The 23,945-nt window shown below is 43.2% G+C and overlaps 1 protein-coding gene across 1 annotated transcript in view; it reads left to right on the top strand.

The window, feature by feature from the left end:
• Positions 1 to 23,945, top strand: part of HERC6 (HECT and RLD domain containing E3 ubiquitin protein ligase family member 6) — a 171,787-nt gene that overhangs the window by 146,270 nt on the left and 1,572 nt on the right. Inside the window, exons 16-21 of the mRNA XM_069743428.1 lie at positions 604 to 774; positions 1,005 to 1,148; positions 3,693 to 3,859; positions 7,572 to 7,638; positions 17,244 to 17,314; positions 23,585 to 23,768. Coding sequence (XP_069599529.1) covers positions 604 to 774; positions 1,005 to 1,148; positions 3,693 to 3,859; positions 7,572 to 7,638; positions 17,244 to 17,314; positions 23,585 to 23,768 — 804 coding nt within the window. The remainder of the gene's footprint in view (positions 1 to 603; positions 775 to 1,004; positions 1,149 to 3,692; positions 3,860 to 7,571; positions 7,639 to 17,243; positions 17,315 to 23,584; positions 23,769 to 23,945) is intronic.

Genomic DNA, 23,945 nt, shown 5'->3' with positions numbered 1-23,945 from the left:
GGGATTTGAAACCAGGACTCCAGTTGTCCAAGACTACAGTGCTAACCACTGAGCCACCATATATATTTATTACACTTTAGACTGGTTTTGCAATTATAATTGTAATGTAAGTATTACATCATTGGGTTTGAGATGAATAACAGCAGCTGCAGGAGAAAGGTATTGAACATACAATTCCTTCTTTGGACTATGTGAAAGCTCGGGTTATTACAAGTTGAAGTCAGTGATTGAGGTGTGTCCAAAAATCTGCTAGTGTTATCCACCTGAAACCAAATAAAATAAATACCTATAATTTAAAAATAAATTCTAAAGCGAGGTTCCTCTTCTTTGGGTGATGCTTGGCATGCATCTGAGCCTTGGGCGCCCATTACCCTCTCCCTGGCTCACCGGTTGTCCTTTTTTGAACCACTTTTGACATGTATTAGCCACTGCATACAAGGAATGTCCCACAACACCTGCTGTTTGAAGGTGCTCTTATCCAACAGACCAACTTCAAGATCTAACTGTTCACTTGGAAACTAATATATTCCATCCCTTGACAGGAGCTAATAAAATCAGATGATCAATTGTATTCCTCTCAATTGACCATATATTTAATCCTAGGAAGCTAAGGTACAAGCCGGTCAAGAGCTTGTGCGGAATAGAATGCAGGGCAACAGTGATATCCCCAGAATACCTTTCTTACACTTCAAACTCAGACGTCAACATCTCCTGGAAGACGCACTGAAGAAGTTGAGCATCGTGGAAGATTGTGACCTACAAAAGGAATTACTGGTAAAATCCGTAGAGTGTTCACTATAAACTATGAGTACAGATCGTTGATTTTTTTTGCATCCACCTAGTAATCCATATCTAAAAATATCCTTCTCTTTCCATAAGGGCGTGTGCTAATGTTACATTTTCTTTAAAATTTAGGGTAGACAGGAATATCAGAGTCCAAAAAAACTAAGGTTCTTGGGGAAACTAAATGAAAGTTATCACATCTCAATACGTTTTCTTTTAAGGTGGAATTTAATGGTGAGACGACAACTGATAACCGAGCAGCAATGACCGAATTCTTCCTGTTAGTGGCTGAAAAGATGGTACAACCTGACTGTGGGCTGTTCACATGTTCTGATCCACTATTACCAGTGTGGTTTCCCAATCATGTAAGTTCTTTTCAATCTGTAATAGCATTTTTTTTGTTTTTACCTGAATACTACACTATGAATACAAACTATGTAGGATTCTAAAATCTAACCTTGACGTTACAATATTGCAAAATGATCTGGATAAGATGTCTGAACGAGCAAACACTTGGCAAATTAGGTTTAATGTAGATAAATGTAGAGTAATGCACCTAGGACTGAGTAATCCTATTGCTGCACATACATTAAATCGGAGTATACTTGTGACTACAGAAAAAGAGATGGACTTGGGTATTCTGATTACAAGTAAGCTGAGCAGCAGTACTCAATGTCAGGCAGCAGCTGCAAAAGCAAACAAGATTTTAGGGTGTATAAAAAGAGGTAAAATCCTGTGATCCCAACGTATTATTACACCTTTATAAATCACTGGTGAGGCCATATCTAGAATATGGGATCCAGTTTTGGGCTCCACATTTTAAAAAGGATATTCAGAAGTTAGAGTCAGTTCAAAGGCAAGCAACTAGATTATTACAAGGGATGGAAGGCCTCTCATATGATGAATAGTTGGAAAAGTAAAGCTTGTTTAGCTTTGAAAAAAAACGCCTCAGAGGGGATCTTATTTACATGTATAAATATATGTGTGGTCAGTACAAAGGACTGGAACATGATATTCCTTCCAAGGACCATACTAAGGACCGGGGGCGCTTATTACTGGTGGAAGGAAGATGATTCCGGCAGCTAAACAGGAAAGGTTTCTTTACAGTTAGAGCAGTCAGACTGTGGAATGCCCTACCACAAGAGGTAGTAATAGCAGACACTATGGCTATGTGCACACATTGCAGATTTTGCTGCAGATCCGCAGCGGATCTGCGGCTGCGGGTCCGCAGCAGCTTTCCATGCGTTTACAGTACAATGTAAACCTATGGAAAACGCAATCCGCAGTACCCATGCTGCGGAAAAAAACGTGCGGAAACGCTGCGGGTTACATTCCGCAGCATGTCAATACTTTGTGCGGATTCCGCAGCGGTTTACACCTGCTCCACAATAGGAATCCGCAGGTGTAAAACCGCAGGTGGAATCCGCACAAAATCCGCAGTAAATCCGCAGGTAAAACGCAGTGCCTTTTATCAAATCCGCTGTGGAAAAATCCGCAGAGCTAAAAAATACGTTTGCACATACCCTCAAACAGCTTTTTAAAAAGGGCTGGAGGATTCCTCAGTACACATAACATTGTGGGTTATAGCTAATTTAGTGACAAAATGTACAATTGGTGGAGAAAGGTTGTACTTGATGGACCTAGGTCTTTTTCAACCTATGTAACTACGTAACTTAGCAAACCTTTTTAGGCCAGTCTCACACGTCCAGATAATTCCGGTACCGGAAAAATCGGTACCGGAATTATCCGTGTCCGTGTGCTTACGTTGAACATCAGTGTGGCACACGTGTGGCAGCCGTGTGCCGCCCGTGGACCACACGGACTGTGCAGGAGACCGCGCTAGAATTAAGCGCTGTCCCCTGCGTGCGGTGCTGAAGCCGGTATTCATCCCTTCTTCCCAGCAGCGTTCGCTGGAAAGAAGGAATGAATAATCTTTTTTTTTTAATTTATTTTTGTTTTTAAAATAAAGTTGCCGGTAATCTGCCCCCTCCCACCCCCTGTGCGCCCCCACGCTGGCATTAAAATACTTACCCAGCTCACTCGGCACTTACATCCTTTCAGCGTCGCTGCTTGTCCTGTATGAGCGGTCACGTGGTGCCACTTATTACAGTAATGAATATGCGGCTCCACCCCTATGGGAGGTGGAGCCCCATATTCATCACTGTAATGTGCGGCACCACGTGACCGCTCATACTGGACAAGCAGCGACTCTGAAAGGATTTAAGCGTCGAGGGAGCTGGGTAAGTATTTTAATGCCAGCGGGGGGGGGGGGAAGGGGGGGCGCACAGGGGGTGGGAGGGGGCTGATTACCGGCAACTTTATTTTAAAAACAAAAATAAATTAAAAAAAAGATTATTCATTCCTTCTTTCCAGCAAACGCTGCTGGGAAGAAGGGATGAATACAGGCTTCAGCACCACACGCGGGGGGACAGCGCTTACAGTAGCGCTGTCTCCTGCACGGCACACAAACTGCACACGGACAATATCCGTGTGTGGTACGTGTTTTACACGGACCCATTGACTTTAATGGGTCCGTGTGATCCGTGCGCTCCCACGAACACTGACATGTCTCCGTGTTTTCCAAACAGACACACGGTCCGTGAAAACACGCTGACATGTGCAGAGACACATTGATTTTAATGTGTCTACGTGAGTCAGTGTCTCCGGTACGTGAGGAAACTGTCACCTCACGTACCGGAGCCACTGACGTGTGAAACCGGCCTAAAATATATTTTGTCAGACATAGTGACACAGTTGTCTATGGGTTGTGTCTGGTATTGTAGCTCTCTAAATTATCAATATTTTGTGGAAGCACACAGGAAACTTGGCTCCTATCTAATATAGGGATAATGGATAATTCCCTTTTTAAAAGTCATCTTTGTATTAAATTATTATTTTTTTTATTGCAGCCATTAGTGGACAAAAAAATGTATTATCACTATGGTATACTATGTGGATTGGCAATTTTCAACGAGTTCACTATTTATCTACCATTCCCACTCGCCTTGTTTAAGAAACTTCTGAGTAAAAAAGTTACCCTGGAGGACCTAAAAGAGCTACAGCCTACCATGGGGAAGTAAGTCATAGCTAACTACCTACTGGTTAACACAACATACCGTATGCTTTTCTGGAGGACGTATATATTAAATTTGTGTCACCCTAGTGTTCATTACTACGCATACGGCTCCTTGCTAAATGTTGCTTACATTTAGGGCTTGTGCAGAGAATTGTATTTTTGGTCCGAGGGCGATCCAATAATACATCGGATTACATTTGGACCAATGTTAGCCTATGGGGCAGTTCATGTCCAATTTTTTTTCCTTTGACAGAGTCTGCTTCAGAAAAAAAAAATTGCAGCATGCCCGACTTGTATCTAATATTCAGATCGCACTCGACCATGCAAGTCAATGAGTCCATGGAAAATATTGAACTGCAGTTGGATGATATCTGAGTGCAGTCTAGTTTTCATGGACTTACAGAATGGAGAAGATGGAGACATTTATTTTCTTCATCTTCTCCTCATCCGAGAAAATCGGATCACACTATGATCAAACTCTGATCAGAGTATGAATAGCACAATCAGCCTGACATGTGCTGGTGTGAGCAGGGGGACTTTTTAATCCATGACAGCATAGTGTGTTACTAACGGTAATGTTTGAGACTGTGGTCCCAGCTCTATTCAAGTCATTGACCAGGTCCTCCCGTGTATTTCTAAGCTGATTCCTGACCTTTCTCTGAATCACCCTTACCCAACAAGGCGAGATTTTGCATGGAACCCAAGACTAAGGAAGATTCACAGTCAATTGGGGAAGGGTGCCTTATATACAAGATGCCTCCCAGCTATTAGCTGAGCACATTACTAAATGCCTCCCAGGTGTTAGCGGGGGGCATTTAACATGTGCGCGTGCTGCCCCTTTAAGAGACTTGGAAGATACCACCGCCTTGACATGCTCTTCACCAGACCTACTAGAGACTGAAGATCCCTGCTCAGGATCCATCTTCAGCCTGGTCTACAAGACAACATGTGCACGACGCAGGGAGGCTCCTGGGGTGGGTCATTGGTACAATCGTCGGTACTGTGTGGGGACATCACCTCCTCTTCCCTTTTTTCTGAGGTAGCAGCACACAGAGACTCAGCGACTAGCAAACCTGATGGAGAAGATGGCAATGCTGCTAGTTGACCTGGACAATGGGGACCAGACACCTCTTGTGACTTGGCTGTCCCCAATGAAGCACCCCACGGAGTCTCCAGACTAGAATGGGCACTTGAGTTATTAGCTCTGGCCGATCGATGGGAATACCAGACAGCACATGCAAGGCAATCTTCTCTGTGTATAACGCTCCGATCTGGGGCTCGATCTGTTCAGACTTGACTGTCTCCGAGTAGGGCTCTTCCTTCACCTGACAACACCCTGACCGGATTCTGGAACTGTCGGATGGGAATCTGACACCAACTCTTCATGGCTTGCAGCACAAACTCTCTCGCCGAACTGAAGCCTCCACATGCCACGGATAGAGTCAGTCATTTGTGGAAAGGGAATACTAACGCCAAGGGCAGTCTCTCCGACTTGCCCAAGATTTAGGATTTTTTAGGCTTCACTGGACAAAGAAGGTCAGGATGTTCCGCACAACCATAGCAGTACTGCAATCCTATCTCACGAATGAGTTCCAGCTTCTGCTCAGCCTGCCAAACACAGTCAACCTTTACGGATTCTGCATGGGTAGCTGCCTCAACAGGCTGGGGAATGGGTGGTCTTGGAAAAGGACAGAGCCAGACATGACGGTTTCCTCACACACGTCACTCATCTGGACTGCTCTTGGAAACTGGGAAAATACGTTTTTTCAGGGGATTTTGGGTTTGGCACATCAATGACCATTCAGAATGCCACCAGGAAGGCCTGCAGGTCCGAGGTGATAGGAGCCCCTTTCTCCCATAGTAGGTTGAGCCATTCCAGGGCATCTTCTGCTAGGTAGGACATTAGAAATCTCCCCTTGGCCTGATCGGAGGAAAACTGCTGACAGAAAACTTCATAGTGCCGCATGCACTGCTGTAAGAACCCAATGGCACTGCTTCAGATCCACATAGTACCAAGGCAGAACAGACAGCACAGGTTCCACTTCAGAGGCATAGGTTTCTGGTTGCATAAACACAGCTGTAGGTATTGCAACTTGGGCTGGTGTAGTCAGGGCTTTCTATTGGGAATCCTGAGTCTGTGGATGAAAACTGACCAAACAACGATTCGAATATCTCCAAGAGTGGAGGACCATGGAACTCAATGGGGCCCATGGCCTGAGCAAACTGTTACACTCGCAGGTGGCATATGTGGTTCATGGACCCACTGTGTAAAGGACCAGACCTACCCTGGAGGGGCGTAACTAATCAGCCACCTTGGTGTTCACTGATGCCTCTAGTGGTGAGGTCAGGCTTGTGCGGCAGGTAGCTGCCAGGTACCACTCCTGGGTGGTGTCCTGCAGTAGCAGCTGACCTCCAGCATCTAAGCTGTTAATCAAGATTCCTACACAGGGCAGGACGTCCACTGGGACAAGTGCAGACAGGACAGCTACTTGGAACAGGTTCAGCGTGTGCAAGCAGGATGGCCATTTGGGACAGGTGCAGACTATACTGACAGTATGACCACTAGGGACATGCATATGTCTATACAGGGTATATGTCTATACAGATCTCGGGTAACAGTTCGGTATTGCCAGTGTGGCCGCTGGGTAAAGATACCGCAGATGCAGTTTCAGGAAATAGACACTGCCGAAGCGTTCACAGGACAACAAGGACAATGTATACTGGACTATTGAGACACAGGATACGGGAATAGCTTTTAACAGACTAGGGACAGGGAACCTGGCAACATACTTTTGCACACACCAAACCACCAAACAGTAACTATAGGGGTTGCTCAGGCACCTCCCAATTGGGGAGGGTGCCTTATATACAAGATGCCTCCCAGCTATTGGTTGTGAGACACCTTGCAGGGGAGCACATTACTAAATGTCTCCCATGTGTTTGCAGGGGGCATTTACTATGTGCGCGCACTGCCACTTTAAGAACAGGGGAGCGCACGCTGCTAAGACACAGTGTGGTATGACAGCAGCAGACAGGGAGTACGCTGGTACCATGCCAGAGGGACGGGGTGGTGAGTAAGCCGGCATCCTTGCATGGAGGAAGAAGGGAACACCATGCAGGGGCACCGGCCATAGCACTACATAAGGCTCATTGGTGAAATCCATATCTCCTATATAGTTATGGCTAGTGATGAGCGAATATACTCGTTACTCGAGATTTCTCGAGCACGCTCGGGTGTCCTCTGAGTATTTTTTAGTGCTCGGAGATTTAGTTTTTCTTGCCGCCGCTGAATGATTTACATCTGCTAGCCAGCATAAGTACAGGTGGGGGTTGCCTGGTTGCTAGGGAACCCCCACATGTACTTATGCTGGCTAACAGATGTAAATCATTCAGCTGCGGCAAGAAAAACTAAATCTCCTAGCACTAAAAAATACTCGGAGGACACCCAAGCGTGCTCGAGAAATCTCGAGTAACGAGTATATACGCTCATTACTAGTTAACTTATGGCACATCTTGGGATATGTTATAAGTGTTTGAGATGGGAATACTGCTTTAACTGGTGTGGCTTATATGAATGAGCTACATATATGAAGAACCCCTACATTAATATTAGACCTCAGACCTCTGAACATCAGACCCCAGAACAGACCCACTAAATATATTTAAACATGTTTCTTACTTAACCAATGGGATAACTATAACTATTTTGTAGGAGTATGCAGAGACTACTGGATACTGAAAATGAAAAAGATGTGGAGAACCTAGATCTGTACTTTACTGTAAGTATATTATTACACAATAATAAATTGTCAGTTTTCATTGAACAAGGCCTTACCTGCTCTGAAGTTTATTAAAGGTGCATATTACACATACTCTGCAGTTCCACTAACACATTTATTATAATTGGCTATGGGTAAAACTATCATCATTAGCACTGGTGATAAAGTGGGTGACTGATCTGATTGAACTAATTACCCAGGTCATAAAACTGAACCTGCGTACACTGGATAGTCTGCTCACGTAAAAAAAACCCTTATCTTATTCCTTCGTTTAGTTGCGTAATCGTGAGCTATAACTTAGTGATTAAAGGGTTATTCCCAATATTATAATTATGTACATGCATTTTTATTCAAGTGTGCCAATATAAATAATCTTGAAATCTGGGACATTTTTCAGATATTATTCCCCTGATGCAATCTCCCGGCTCTATTTATCTTCTATTTATCTTCTGTTGTCATTGGAACCGTCCTACTGTAGATCCAACGGTATTGATCAGCCATGTGCAGTTCCTTCTCTCTGACTGCCCTAGGCTGCTACTATAGCTCTTATCAGATAACTCAAATATGGGCAGTTTTGCTGTTCTCTATCACTGGCCCTGTACTCCCTTAAGTCATGCTTACTAAATCATTAAATTTTACATTCTACACAGAAATATCGGAGCTAGCTTCCAGCACTGATAATCTCTTCTGTGTCTGCAATCAAATCTGCTGTGCAGAGGACAGTTCAGCTCTAAAAGCAGCTAGATTCCAACACAACTGAACTTTGCTGGGTCTGCACTCAAATCAGCTATGGCAAGGACAGTTTACCTTTAGTGCAGTCAGTATCCAACACAGCTCAACTGTGCTGTCTGGACTAGAATCAGCTGTGCAGAAGAGAGCTTAGCTTAGAGAGGAGTCAGCTTCCAACACAGCTCAACTCTGCTATGCCTCCACTAAAATTAGCTGTGCAGATGAAAGCTCACGTCAGAGAGCAGCCAGCTTCCAACACAGCTCAACTATGCCGTGCCTCCACTAAAATCACCTGTGCAGATGAAAGCTCATGTCAGAGAGCAGCCAGCTTCCAACACAGCTCAACTATGCCGTGCCTCCACTAAAATCAGCTGTGCAGATGAAAGCTCACGTCAGAGAGCAGCCAGCTTCCAACACAGCTCAACTTTGCTGTGCCTCCACTAATATCAGCTGTGCAGATGAAAGCTCACATCAGAGAGCAGCCAGCTTCCAACACATCTCAACTACGCTGTGCCTCCAGTCAAATCAGCTGTGCAAATTAAAGCTCCCATCAGAGAGCAGCCAGCTTTCAACACAGCTCCACTATGCAATGCCTGCACTCAGATGTGTAGAAGAATGCTCAGGTCAGAGAGCAGCCAGGTTATAACATAGCTGAACCCTTCTGTGCCTGCACTAAAATTAGTTATGTAAGGGAGAGCTCCCCTCAGATAACAACCAGCTTCCAGCACAGCTCAATTGCTGTGATCAGCTGTACAGAGGAGAGCTAAGCTTAGGCCGGTGTCACACTGCCGTAGGATACGGTCGAGTGCTATGTAAGAAAACATCGCATAACACACGGACCAGTGTTAATCTATGGGGCAGCTCACATCACAATTTATTTTCTCAGGCGAATTCGACGTGCGTGTAAAATTGCAGCATGCTGCGATTTTCACCAAGACTCGCCAATGCAAGCCTATGGGTGAGAAAAAAAAAAATGTGCCGCATATGGTAAAATCACACTGACAGGTTAGAGTAGAAGAGATAGAATAGATATGTACACATAGAATAGAATACATAGATATATAGATGTCAGTGACACACACACATATATATGCATTTATATTACATAGAAGAAAAGTCGGCAATTCATGTGCCGCGTACAGTATAATCACAGTGTGACAGGTTAGAATAGAATAGATATATACACATAGAATACATAGATATATAGATTTCAGTGACACACACACATATATATATGCATTTATATTATACTAGATGGCAGCCCGATTCTAAAGAATCGGGAGTCTAAAATCCATATATACTTTATTTATTCAAATGTAAGAATAATACAATTAATAAATAATAGTAAGAAAGAACAAAAATAATAGGCAGTATATGGAGAAAACACCAAACAAAAGTTCAAAATTGGTGTGAAAATGTCACTGAACCACTTCACAACTAAATATATATAGTTTTGGTAAATGGTATTATCATTTTTTTGACGAAATTCGGCAGGAGCTTGAAGAGCAACGTCACTGGGCCCGCCTCCACGCAGTAGAAACTTGCTGTGAGGTAAAAATTCAAAAATCACACCAAAATGGCGGGCGGAGTGTGTCACAGTACGGCACGTTTCTGATTGGTCACTCGCAGCAGGCGGCAACCAATCAGACACTGGACACTGTTGACGTCACTTATCTCCGGACATTAGCTCCGGACATTAGCTCCGGACATTAGCTCCGGACATTATCTCCGGACATTAGCTCCGGACATTATCTCCGCACATTATCTCCGCACATTAGCTCCGGACATTAGCTCCGGACATTAGCTCCGGACAAAGCCACGGAAGTTGGCACAAATTGCAGGAAGTAGTATTCTAGGCAATTAATCTCCGGATATTAGCTCCGGACATTAACTCCGGACATTAGCTCCGGACATTAGCTCCGGACAAAGCCACGGAAGTTGGCACAAATTGCAGGAAGTAGTATTCTAGGCAATTATATATTAGACTAGATGGCAGCCCGATTCTAAAGAATCGGGAGTCTAGAATCCATATATACTTTATTTATTCAAATGTAAGAATAATACAATTAATAAATAATAGTAAGAAAGAACAAAAATAATAGGCAGTATATGGAGAAAACACCAAACAAAAGTTCAAAATTGGTGTGAAAATGTCACTGAACCACTTCACAACTAAATATATATAGTTTTGGTAAATGGTATTATAATTTTTTTGACGAAATTCGGCAGGAGCTTGAAGAGCAACGTCACTGGGCCCGCCTCCACGCAGTAGAAACCTGCTGTGAGGTAAAAATTCAAAAATCACACCAAAATGGCGGGCGGAGTGTGTCACAGTACGGCACGTTTCTGATTGGTCGCTCGCAGCAGGCGGCAACCAATCAGACACTGGACACTGTTGACGTCACTTATCTCCGGACATTAGCTCCGGACATTAGCTCCGGACATTATCTCCGGACAGGAAGTTGGCACAAATTGCAGGAAGTAGTATTCTAGGCAATTATATATTAGATAGATAGATAGAAGAAAAGCCGGCAATTCATGTGCCGTGTACAGTATAATCACAGTGTGACAGGTTAGAATAGAAAAGATATATACACATAGAATAGAATACATAGATATATAGATGTCAGTGACACACACATACATATTTATATATATTACATAGATAGATAAATAGGGTAAAAGCTGGCAATTCATGTGCCACGTATAGATACAGTATATACACATAGAATACATAGATATATGTACCGTATATACTCGAGTATAAGCCGAGATTTTCAGCCCATTTTTTTTGGCTGAAAGTCCCCCTCTCGGCTTATACTCGAGTCATATGCAGGGGAGGGGAAGCGGGGGCTGTGTAATCATACTTACCTGCTCCCAGCGCGGTCCCTGCAGTCCCTGGCTTCTCCGGCGCTGCAGATTCTTCCTGCACTGAGCGGTCACATGGCACCGCTCATTACAGAAATGAATAGGCAGCTCCACCCCAATAGGGGAGGAGCCGCATATTCATTGCTGTAAATGATCGGTGCCATGTGACCGCTCAATTACAGGAAGAAGCTGCAGCGCCGGAGAAGCCAGGGACTGCAGGGACCGCGCCGCAGCAGGTAAGGGGAGCGCAGCGCTATAATTACCTGCTCCTCGCTCCGGATCCGTCTGCAGCGTCCTCTAGCAGTGACGCTCAGGTTAGAGGGCGCTGTGACGTAGTCAGTGCGCGCCCTCTGCTGAGCGTGAGTGCTGGAGACGGAGCCGCAGAGGAGCAGGTAATTATTGAAAGCGCCGGCGTCCTGAGAAGAGAGGTGAGTATGTGATTTTTTTTTTTTTTTATGGCAGCACCAGCAGCATTCTAAGGAGCACCTATGGGGCCATAAAGGTGCAGAGCATATAAGGGGCACAGCATTATAAGGAGCACCTATGGGGCCATAAAGGTGCAGAGCATATATGGGGCACAGCATTATAAGGAGCACCTATGGGGCCATAAAGGTGCAGAGCATATATGGGGCACAGCATTATAAGGAGCACCTATGGGGCCATAAAGGTGCAGAGCATATATGGGGCACAGCATTATAAGGAGCACCTATGGGGCCATAAAGGTGCAGAGCATATAAGGGGCACAGCATTATAAGGAGCACCTATGGGGCCATAAAGGTGCAGAGCATATAAGGGGCACAGCATTATAAGGAGCATCTATGGGGCCATAAAGGTGCAGAGCATATATGGGGCACAGCATTATAAGGAGCACCTATGGGGCCCTAAAGGTGCAGAGCATATATGGGGCACAGCATTATAAGGAGCACCTATGGGGCCATAATCAAAGGTGCAGAGCATATAAGGGGCACAGCATTATAAGGAGCACCTATGGGGCCATAAAGGTGCAGAGCATATAAGGGGCACAGCATTATAAGGAGCATCCTCATGCTAACATGAGGATGTTGAGTCCATATGGGTTGAAATTCATGGAGGGAAAAATGGTAACAAAATTCTCATTGGGGTCTGTTACAAACCCCCAAATATAACAGAAAGCATGGAAAGTCTACTTCTAAAGCAGATAGATGAAGCTGCAACCCATAATGAGGTCCTGGTTATGGGGGACTTTAACTACCCGGATATTAACTGGGAAACAGAAACCTGTGAAACCCATAAAGGCAACAGGTTTCTGCTAATAACCAAGAAAAATTATCTTTCACAATTGGTGCAGAATCCAACCAGAGGAGCAGCACTTTTAGACCTAATACTATCTAATAGACCTGACAGAATAACAAATCTGCAGGTGGTTGGGCATTTAGGAAATAGCGACCACAATATTGTGCAGTTTCACCTGTCTTTCACTAGGGGGACTTGTCAGGGAGTCACAAAAACATTGAACTTTAGGAAGGCAAAGTTTGAACAGCTTAGAGATGCCCTTAATCTGGTAGACTGGGACAATATCCTCAGAAATGAGAATACAGATAATAAATGGGAAATGTTTAAGAACATCCTAAATAGGCAGTGTAAGCGGTTTATACCTTGTGGGAATAAAAGGACTAGAAATAGGAAAAACCCAATGTGGCTAAACAAAGAAGTAAGACAGGCAATTAACAGTAAAAAGAAAGCATTTGCACTACTAAAGCAGGATGGCACCATTGAAGCTCTAAAAAACTATAGGGAGAAAAATACTTTATCTAAAAAACTAATTAAAGCTGCCAAAAAGGAAACAGAGAAGCACATTGCTAAGGAGAGTAAAACTAATCCCAAACTGTTCTTCAACTATATCAATAGTAAAAGAATAAAAACTGAAAATGTAGGCCCCTTAAAAAATAGTGAGGAAAGAATGGTTGTAGATGACGAGGAAAAAGCTAACATATTAAACACCTTCTTCTCCACGGTATTCACGGTGGAAAATGAAATGCTAGGTGAAATCCCAAGAAACAATGAAAACCCTATATTAAGGGTCACCAATCTAACCCAAGAAGAGGTGCGAAACCGGCTAAATAAGATTAAAATAGATAAATCTCCGGGTCCGGATGGCATACACCCACGAGTACTAAGAGAACTAAGTAATGTAATAGATAAACCATTATTTCTTATTTTTAGTGACTCTATAGCGACAGGGTCTGTTCCGCATGACTGGCGCATAGCAAATGTGGTGCCAATATTCAAAAAGGGCTCTAAAAGTGAACCTGGAAATTATAGGCCAGTAAGTCTAACCTCTATTGTTGGTAAAATATTTGAAGGGTTTCTGAGGGATGTTATTCTGGATTATCTCAATGAGAATAACTGTTTAACTCCATATCAGCATGGGTTTATGAGAAATCGCTCCTGTCAAACCAATCTAATCAGTTTTTATGAAGAGGTAAGCTATAGACTGGACCACGGTGAGTCATTGGACGTGGTATATCTCGATTTTTCCAAAGCGTTTGATACCGTGCCGCACAAGAGGTTGGTACACAAAATGAGAATGCTTGGTCTGGGGGAAAATGTGTGTAAATGGGTTAGTAACTGGCTTAGTGATAGAAAGCAGAGGGTGGTTATAAATGGTATCGTCTCTAACTGGGTCGCTGTGACCAGTGGGGTACCGCAGGGGTCAGTATTGGGACCTGTTCTCTTCAACATATTCATTAATGATCTGGTAGAAGGTTTACACAGTAAAATATCGATATTTGCAGATGATACAAAACTATGTAAAGCAGTTAATACAAGAGAAGATAGTATTCTGCTACAGATGGATCTGGATAAGTTGGAAACTTGGGCTGAAAGGTGGCAGATGAGGTTTAACAATGATAAATGTAAGGTTATACACATGGGAAGAGGGAATCAATATCACCATTACACACTGAACGGGAAACCACTGGGTAAATCTGACAGGGAGAAGGACTTGGGGATCCTAGTTAATGATAAACTTACCTGGAGCAGCCAGTGCCAGGCAGCAGCTGCCAAGGCAAACAGGATCATGGGGTGCATTAAAAGAGGTCTGGATACACATGATGAGAGCATTATACTGCCTCTGTACAAATCCCTAGTTAGACCGCACATGGAGTACTGTGTCCAGTTTTGGGCACCGGTGCTCAGGAAGGATATAATGGAACTAGAGAGAGTACAAAGGAGGGCAACAAAATTAATAAAGGGGATGGGAGAACTACAATACCCAGATAGATTAGCGAAATTAGGATTATTTGGTCTAGAAAAAAGACGACTGAGGGGCGATCTAATAACCATGTATAAGTATATAAGGGGACAATACAAATATCTCGCTGAGGATCTGTTTATACCAAGGAAGGTGACGGGCACAAGGGGGCATTCTTTGCGTCTGGAGGAGAGAAGGTTTTTCCACCAACATAGAAGAGGATTCTTTACTGTTAGGGCAGTGAGAATCTGGAATTGCTTGCCTGAGGAGGTGGTGATGGCGAACTCAGTTGAGGGGTTCAAGAGAGGCCTGGATGTCTTCCTGGAGCAGAACAATATTGTATCATACAATTATTAGGTTCTGTAGAAGGACGTAGATCTGGGTATTTATTATGATGGAATATAGGCTGAACTGGATGGACAAATGTCTTTTTTCGGCCTTACTAACTATGTTACTATGTTACTATGTATGTTACCTATGGGGCCATAAAGGTGCAGAGCATATATGGGGCACAGCATTATAAGGAGCACCTATGGGGCCATAATCAAAGGTGCAGAGCATATATATGGCACAACATTATAAGGAGCATCTATGGGGCCATAATCAAAGGTGCAGAGCATATATGGCACAGCATTATAAGGAGCATCTATGGGGCCATAATCAACGGTGCAGAGCATTCTATATAGCACAGTTGTATATGGAGCATCTATGGGGCAATAATGAACGGTATGGAGCATCTATTTTTATTTTTGAAATTCACCGGTAGCTGCTGCATTTTCTACCCTAGGCTTATACTCGAGTCAATAAGTTTTCCCAGTTTTTTGTGGCAAAATTAGGGGGGTCGGCTTATACTCGAGTATATACGGTAACTGGATAGTCACTGGAAACAATGTTTCTGTTTGTTTTCACTCTCACCCCTATAATCCTTCACTTCACTTTCTGCTAAACCCCTAGTCCCTACACCTAGCAAGGAACTGGTCGTCATTTCCTCCATCCTCCCCATCCATCTGACCACCTCCTCAGATCTGTTCCTCAACATACAATTCTCTGACTTCAAACACAGACAGTCCCCTCATGCCCTCTCCTGCTCCCACCTGCTAACACTCTTTCTGCTCCTTCTGACTGCCGGTGAGATCTCTCCATATCCTGGTCCTCTTCACCACATCTTCACAGTCATTTCTACCTCCCATCCATGCTCTATCACAAACTTCCGTAACCTCTCTAACCTTATAACCTTTCACCCGGCCCCCCCTTCCCCAGTTCCACTAACAGGAGCTCTGTGGAAAAAAATGGCGCAGGCTCTGGTGCAATTTTCGTATCCAGCAGAGGGAAAGCCGACGGTTGCGGGCAGATGTTTATAGCCTGGGATGGGGGTAATACCCATGGAGCTTCCCAGGCTGTTATTATCAGCTCATAGCTGTATACTTAGCCTTTACTGGCTATTAAAATGGGGGATCTTAAAAAAAAATGACAGCTGGTCCCCCTATAATAACCAGTAAAGGATATGCAGACAGCTGCAGGCTGATATTAAAAGCCTTGGAAGGAACCATGGATACTGGCCCCCCATGCTAAAAACATCAGCTCTCGGCCACTTGCCCTGTAGCGGTGGCAAGTGGGGTGATAGTTGGGGGGGTTGATGTCACCTTTGTATTGTCAGGTGACATCAAGCCCCAAAGTTAGTAATGGAGAGGCATCTATAAGACACCACCAATCTCATAGTCACATTGTAAGAAAACACAGACACCCAGAAAAAAAGTCCTTTAATTGAAAGAATGACACAGACTCCTTTAATAATAATAATCTTAACTAAACAATACTTACGACCTCGTCCATTCCCCCGATGCCATTGTCATCTGCAAAAGAGTTAAAAAAACAAACAATATTCCTCACCTTTCCGCAGAGATGCTTTTAATCTATTTGTCCCACAACGGGTCCAACTCTGCTATATCTAGATGGCAGGCTGCATGATGCGACCATGCAGCCTGTCATCCAGCAGACACACTGTGTGCTCAGTTTCTCTCTGTGAACTCCTATTACCTATCTGACGGCACCGCGAGCGTGAGAGAGTTCTCCTGCTCACGGTGCCGTCTGACAGGTCCTACGAGTTCACGGCCAATGAACTCAATTCACCTCTCTGATGTCAGCGCTCGCGCCAACGTCACATAGGTGAAGTGAGTTCATTGGCCGTGAAGTCGCAGAACCTGTCAGACGGTACCACGAGTGTGTGTGTGTGTTTTGACAAATATTTCCTTTGAAAACGATGTGTGACTTAAAGAATTGCTCTATGTAAAAGCTAATGTTAAAATTGCATTGCATTCGGATGCTAGTTGTGAAAAATCGGATTGTACTCGCATGACACTCATGCGACTTTCGTCAGGGAGACTCTGACCGATTTTTCATACGTTTAGTGTGACTCCGGCCTTAGAGAGCCACCGGCTTCCAGCACAACTTATATCTGCTATGTCTATGCTGGGTTTATTATGGAGTTTTCCAAATAAAATGAATCTTATAGTTCAATGCCATTGTTTTAATTGCTTGTTTTTCCATTACAACCTGAAGTTTTTAGGGTTGCATACACATTTTGGGACACATACAACTACTTCTTTTTTTTTGTTTGTTTTTTAAGTTTCAATATTTTTATGGGAGGTGAGATGACCAAAAACTCTAAATGGATTGTGGCTATTTTCTTAGGAGTCATTCGCATAGAACATATCAAATGAACATATTTCTTTCTTGAGTTCGATATAAGATATTAACGTCTTGCTGATTCTTGCAGCTGTCCTGGGAAAACCAAACCGTAGAGCTGGTCCCCAATGGAGCAACAGAGCGTGTGACCCATTTAAACAAGTATGTATAAAGTGATCCTGACTTTCTCAAATGGCACCAAATGCAGGTAGCACAGCTTTTGCTAGATTCTGGGTGGTTATTAACCTTTTAAGAACCAGGCAGTTATTTTTTTTGCTCTTAAGTTTTTTCCTTGCTTTCTTCCAAGAGCTATCATTTTTTTTTTATCTGCCGACATGGCTGTATGAGGGCTTGCTTTTTGCGGGACAAGTTGTACTTGTCAATGACACCATCCAGTTAACCATGCAACATACTGGAAAATGGGAAACAATTCCAGGTGCGGTGAAGTTTAAAGAAAAAAAAACCTAGGTGAGCAATTGTTTTTTTGGTGTTTTGTTTTGATGGCAATCATTGTTTGGAAAGAATGATCTAGCAATATAATTCTACCATACTTGCAGATTTTGCTTTATTTAAACAGTGAAAAAAAATTCAAAGATTTGTAAAAAAAAAAATTTTTGTCATCATTTTCTGACATCTGAAACCAAAATCGTTCAATGAAGGTGTGTGATGGCTTGTTTTTTTGCGTGGCAAGCTGATGTTTTTATTAATACCATTTTGGGGTAGATAAGACATTTTGATCGCTTACTTTTGAATTGTTTCCAGATGTTTGAAAAATCACAATTCTGCCATTTTGATTTTTAGAATTTTTTTTAATTCCCCTAATGGAATCTGAACCTGCGATCATCTGATCACCTATGTTATACACCGCAATACAAGGGAATAGCAACATATAGTAAAAATCATGGTTTAATATAAAGCCCAACAACAAGATGAGATTCAACGGAGTACTGTAATTCCAGGCACTGGGTTCTTCAGCAGACCCCAAGCTCTCATGGAAATCGCTAGGCACCCCATGATCGTATCTCATGGAGGGACCGATGGGGACATGGAAATACGCGCGCTGTCCCTTTGTCATACATTGTAAATTGAGAGATTGGCAGCAGAATTTAACATGTTAACAACAACAGGTGGAGCTCGGTTCCTCTTACAGTTGTTAGAGGTAGATGATGTCTGAATAACATGACCACCATCTGCCGAGGGTGATGCAGTCTAAGCCCTGGACAGGGCAACGCAAACCATTTTACTCAACTCTGCCACTGAGCCTAAGGTCTCTGCTAATGATTCACACACACATGTATGGTAATGACAAGGGACAGACATCTGGACTTCCTGTCAGTCATCCCACTGAGGAATAATACATTTAGCCATAGACATTTAATAGCTGGCTGACCAAAGTCAGCCATATACACTTTGAGATAACTGTTTCTCACTACTTCATCATAACCTTGGCCAAATATGTCTATTTAGTTCAATGAGGAGTAAGGCTGATTTCCCAGAGATCAGACATGCTGAAATCCAACATGCCCAGTCTAGAACCACACACATGAAATTGTCATCCTTTTCACTTATATAGGAGGTGTAATAATACTAATATTAGCAAATACCTCCAATTAGAAATGTAGTATAGTTCTTATGATTCGCTATGTCGTTTATCTCACGTACAGATCATTGCAGTTTAGGTATCCATGGTTACAAGAACTCATACAGTGACAGTTAGTTGTTAGTGGTCACAACCATGGATACCTAAGCTACTGTAATGCCCTGCGCATGGAGTTATCGACATCGTGAATAAGAAGAACTATACTACATTTCTGATTAGAGGTATTTGCTAATTTTATTAAATCTACTACATATCGGGATAGTAGTAAGCAGCAAGGTAGATGTGGTACTAAATTAAATAAAATGTAACTTTTAATATTAGTATTTTAAAACCATTTTGGACAAGAACGACAGGACAAACATAAATTACAAACAAAACCAAATATACACCCAGACTTATATATCTATCTTTCATGGGTGTATCCAAAATTACTCAAATGCATTCCAAAGTCACTAGGCCCATGGACTCTTACAGTTTGAGCAATAGTAAAACATTGACCTTTGGCCTCATGCAACTATTCTTCTATACTCTCAATGATCAGCACAGTCTAGCTGTAATGAATAGGTATCGTATAATGCATGACAGCCATAAATACAAAAGGACATTTGCTAGAGTATTGGAACAGTCTCACCCAGATAGTGTGCATAGATTCCTCCTGGTCTCTCACGGACGGCTCCAAAAAGATGCTTCAAATTAATCCCAAAAAGATGTGGGGGAACGGGTATAATTCAGTCCCCGTAAAATACAGAACTCACCATTGGGATATTAACGCATCAAAGATTATCCCCGTGGCCTTCCAACGCGTTTCATTTTTTTCAAATCATCAGGGGAGGAAGGTTAAATAAATAAATTGCCAATTTGGGGGGGAAAGGTGTTTCCCTCACTAGGGATAAACGACCTCCTTGTTCAATATCATCCTGCGGTCTGCCGCCGCTCTTGTCTATGCTTTTTTTAAAGACCTACTTGTTAGGGGTTAATCCTCATAACCCTAGAGCGCCAAAAGGTCAAAAGATCCACCTCTATCACTTCCAGGTACCTCCATGTGCGTCTCCTCGTGCATCTCACTGGAAATTCAGAGAAAGGGCGGAAGTCCGCCCTTAGGCGTCATAACCACGCACGCCCAGTGCGCCTTTTAAATGACGCTGTCTATTCCTCTGCGTTCCAGGCCAATACTATCTACGTCATTTCCGGAAGTCTGCCCCATACGCAGTACTTGGAAGTTAAATCAATAGATTCCTTAATGAGCCTCTTAATGCTCTTGAGAGTGGCTGACAGAGCGTATCTGACATTTGTAGTGGGACGCAGTGGTATGGTATGCCGCCGACATGATATGTCCGCTGCACACTGAAATGACACTACTGTAAACCGGGGATGTAGAGGAATGATGCCTCCGGCAGATCTGATAGCGTCATCTATGATGACACATTGAGGGGGCGGAGCTATGTCGCCGTAATCTAGAGGCGTGGTTCTGGAGATGACGAATACATTGCAGGTACAGGCCTGAAAGCGTCATCTAGGACGATACGCCGGGTGGGCGTGTTTAAGACACCGCAGCCTAGGGGCAGACTTCCGGAAATGACGTAGATAGTATTGGCCTGGAACGCAGAGGAATAGACAGCGTCATTTAGAAGGCGCACTGGGCGTGCGTGGTTATGACGCCTAAGGGCGGACTTCCGCCCTTTCTCTGAATTTCCAGTGAGATGCACGAGGAGACGCACATGGAGGTACCTGGAAGTGATAGAGGTGGATCTTTTGACCTTTTGGCGCTCTAGGGTTATGAGGATTAACCCCTAACAAGTAGGTCTTTATAAAAAGCATAGACAAGAGCGGCGGCAGACCGCAGGATGATATTGAACAAGGAGGTGGTTTATCCCTTGTGAGGGAAACACCTTTCCCCCCCAAATTGGCAATTTATTTATTTAACCTTCCTCCCCTGATGATTTGAAAAAATGAAACGCGTTGGGAGGCCACGGGGATAATCTTTGATGCGTTAATATCCCAATGGTGGGTTCTTAATTTTACGAGGACTGAATTATACCCGTTCCCCCACATCTTTTTGGGATTAATTTGAAGCATCTTTTTGGAGCCGTCCGTGAGAGACCAGGAGGAATCTATGCACACTATCTGGGTGAGACTGTTCCAATACTCTAGCAAATGTCCTTTTGTATTTATAGCTGTCATGCATTATACGATACCTATTCATTACAGCTAGACTGTGCTGATCATTGAGAGTATAGAAGAATAGTTGCATGAGGCCAAAGGTCAATGCTTTACTATTGCTCAAACTGTAAGAGTCCATGGGCCTAGTGACTTTGGAATGCATTTGAGTAATTTTGGATACACCCATGAAAGATAGATATATAAGTCTGGGTGTATATTTGGTTTTGTTTGTAATTTGTTTGTCCTGTCCTTGTCCAAAATGGTTTTAAAATACTAATATTAAAAGTTACATTTTATTTAATTTAGTACCACATCTACCTTGCTGCTTACTACTTTTTGGGATTGGTAGAATTTTTCTTTATTTACATATTGGGATAGGATCTTGGAGATGGGAATACCCATTTAATATTTGACCAGCTATATAGTGCTATATATCCATGCTGAGTAGCAGTATTTAGAACAGACTTCCAATGGAAATAACCACTAGAAGGACGTCAAAGAAAACTCCTCAGGAGAAACACAGCCAGCTTTTTCTTGAAGCTTCTTCCTATATCAATAATGATGCGGGGAAGGCTGGCGTCTAAAAGACACCATGTGCACACACCGTTACTGCCTCTCCCTTCTAGACTGTTCACTACTCAGCGCGCCAACGGACATTGTGCACACGAAACACTAAGGGACAATGCTACTCGTAGCAGTTCTGGTGAGCACGTGATAGATCACCAAGTGTCTGGTAGGGGTTAAACATATTAAGTCTTAGAAGATCTAGATCAGTTCTGTATTGTGGGTTTAGAGTGTTGAATTGCTTTGTAAAAAAAATGAAAAGATAAAATTTCCTATAAAGGTCTCTTAGGAACTTAAGTGGGGACATAATGTTTAAAAACAAACAATAAAGTACACTGTGAAACAAGAAGTAATTCCATTAGTGCACAGACAATAACTATATAGAAAGTATCCCAATGAAAGGGTTGTCTGTCTTCCATTTTTTATTCCATAGGCTTTCTTCATTTCAAAATAACAAACTAAGCTGGACTTACCCATACCACACTAGCACCAACTCTTCACTATGCCCCCAGTCTTTGTTGATATTGTAGGTGTTTGCCACCTGTCCCGCTTATCGCGGTCGCTTCTTCCCTCCCCTGGGTCCGCTGCCCTCAGTTTTGCAAGGTGACCGGTATGGCTCAATGACTCTATTTGCCTAAGACACAGCTGTGTTTTAGGATTAGAACTTTTGTGTTTAGTTTGTATGGGGTGCTTCACCATCAATTCCTATTGTGCATTCACCTGGTTTTACCATTTCAACACGTCATACCCTTTGCCTACTGGAGAACCCTCTGCTACCCACCCTCTGGATTTACCCCGTGATTGCATTGTTCACATGGAACATCCATTCCTGCACTATGCCTGTGGTTCCTCTGTCTCCCTTGATTGTTGCTTTGGCCTTGCCTGCATACTCTCTGCATCTGTCTCCATTATTGTGTGCCAAGTCCTTGCTCCACCCGTTTATTCCTGCCTGCTGCACAAAGTCCCAGGTCTGTGTGCCCACCTGGACACAAGGCTTTCTGGCTTCACTTCACCAGGTAAGCCTAACAATATTGCTCTAGCAGTGACCATCACATGATCTCTGCAGCCAATCACTGGGCTTAGGGTACCGTCACACAGTGGCATTTTGATCGCTACGACGGCACGATCCGTGACGCTCCAGCATCGTAACAATATCGCTCCAGCGTCGTAGACTGCTGTCACACTTTGCAATGTACGACGCTGGAGCGATAATTTCATGACGTATGTGCGATGTAGAAGCCGTTGGTTACTATGCGCACATCATATACAATATCGTGCACACCTTTGTTACACCATGCGATCATGCCGCCACAGCGGGACACTAGATGACGAAAGAAAGTTTCAAACGATCTGCTACGATGTACGATTCTCAGCGGGGTCCCTGATCGCAGGAGCGTGTCAGACACTGCGAGATCGCTGGAACGTCACGGATATATCGCTGGAACGTCACAAATCGTGCCGTCGTAGCGATCAAAATGCCACTGTGTGACGGTACCCTTAGTGTTCTACTGCATTTACATTGGCATCTCCAACAAGCTCAGTGATTGGCTGCAGTAGTTGTGCGATGTCATGGTGATTGGTGACATCGCTGCTGCAGCTATATTGACCAGTGAAACCAAGGAGAGACATAGAGGAAGCCTGTGGAAATAAAGGACACACAATATAATGTAACAACTTTATGCCTTAAAATCATTGTACAATTATACTATCTACTTTACCCAATCATTATCTGGCATTGCTCATTCATAAAAACCCTGATCCTCGTAAAGCGTCAGAGTGATTTTTAACAATTTTTTAGGAGTGACATATGTTTTGTTAACGTGCACATTCAACTTTATTTTAGTAGAACTTTGTATAGTTGAAACTTAAAAAAAAATGTAATAAACTGAGAATTATTTGTCTCATTTTCCAAAAAATAGTAAAATACTACAATAGGACAAACTTCATTGATGATTGGAAAAAGAAGCAACTCATTGATAGCCTGGTCAAACCTGTGATTGCTGTCAGGCCTGCATGTTGTAAGAAACTGCTGCTTTTGTAATAGCAGCTAATAAAGGCAGGCTGCTTTATAGGACTGCACATTCATTATATGGCATTATATCTTCTAGGCAGAACTACGTCAATAAATGTGTGGACTACATTCTCAATATATCAGTGGCAGAGACGTATGAAGAATTCAAGAAAGGGCTCTACAAAGTCTGCAACAAAGATATATTCTTATTTTTTCAACCTGAAGAGCTGAAGGATCTTGTCGCCGGTCACAGCAACTATAACTGGGCTGCATTCGAACAGGTAAATGGCGGGAAATGGTGTATGTTATAGCCGGCAGTGCTATTACTCTACAGGACTGTGCAGAGGAAAGCGACAGAAAGCAACAACGAAAAATATGGACAGAATTAAAAAAGAATGGCTGCTGTCTGCTCTTTTTCAATCCATGGGTTCGTGGACTCAACAGTAATTAGTGTATCG

Source organism: Ranitomeya imitator, chromosome 1 (genome assembly GCF_032444005.1).
Source record: "Ranitomeya imitator isolate aRanImi1 chromosome 1, aRanImi1.pri, whole genome shotgun sequence".
Taxonomy (NCBI): domain Eukaryota; kingdom Metazoa; phylum Chordata; class Amphibia; order Anura; family Dendrobatidae; genus Ranitomeya; species Ranitomeya imitator.
This window is presented reverse-complemented; position numbering and strand designations above follow the sequence as displayed.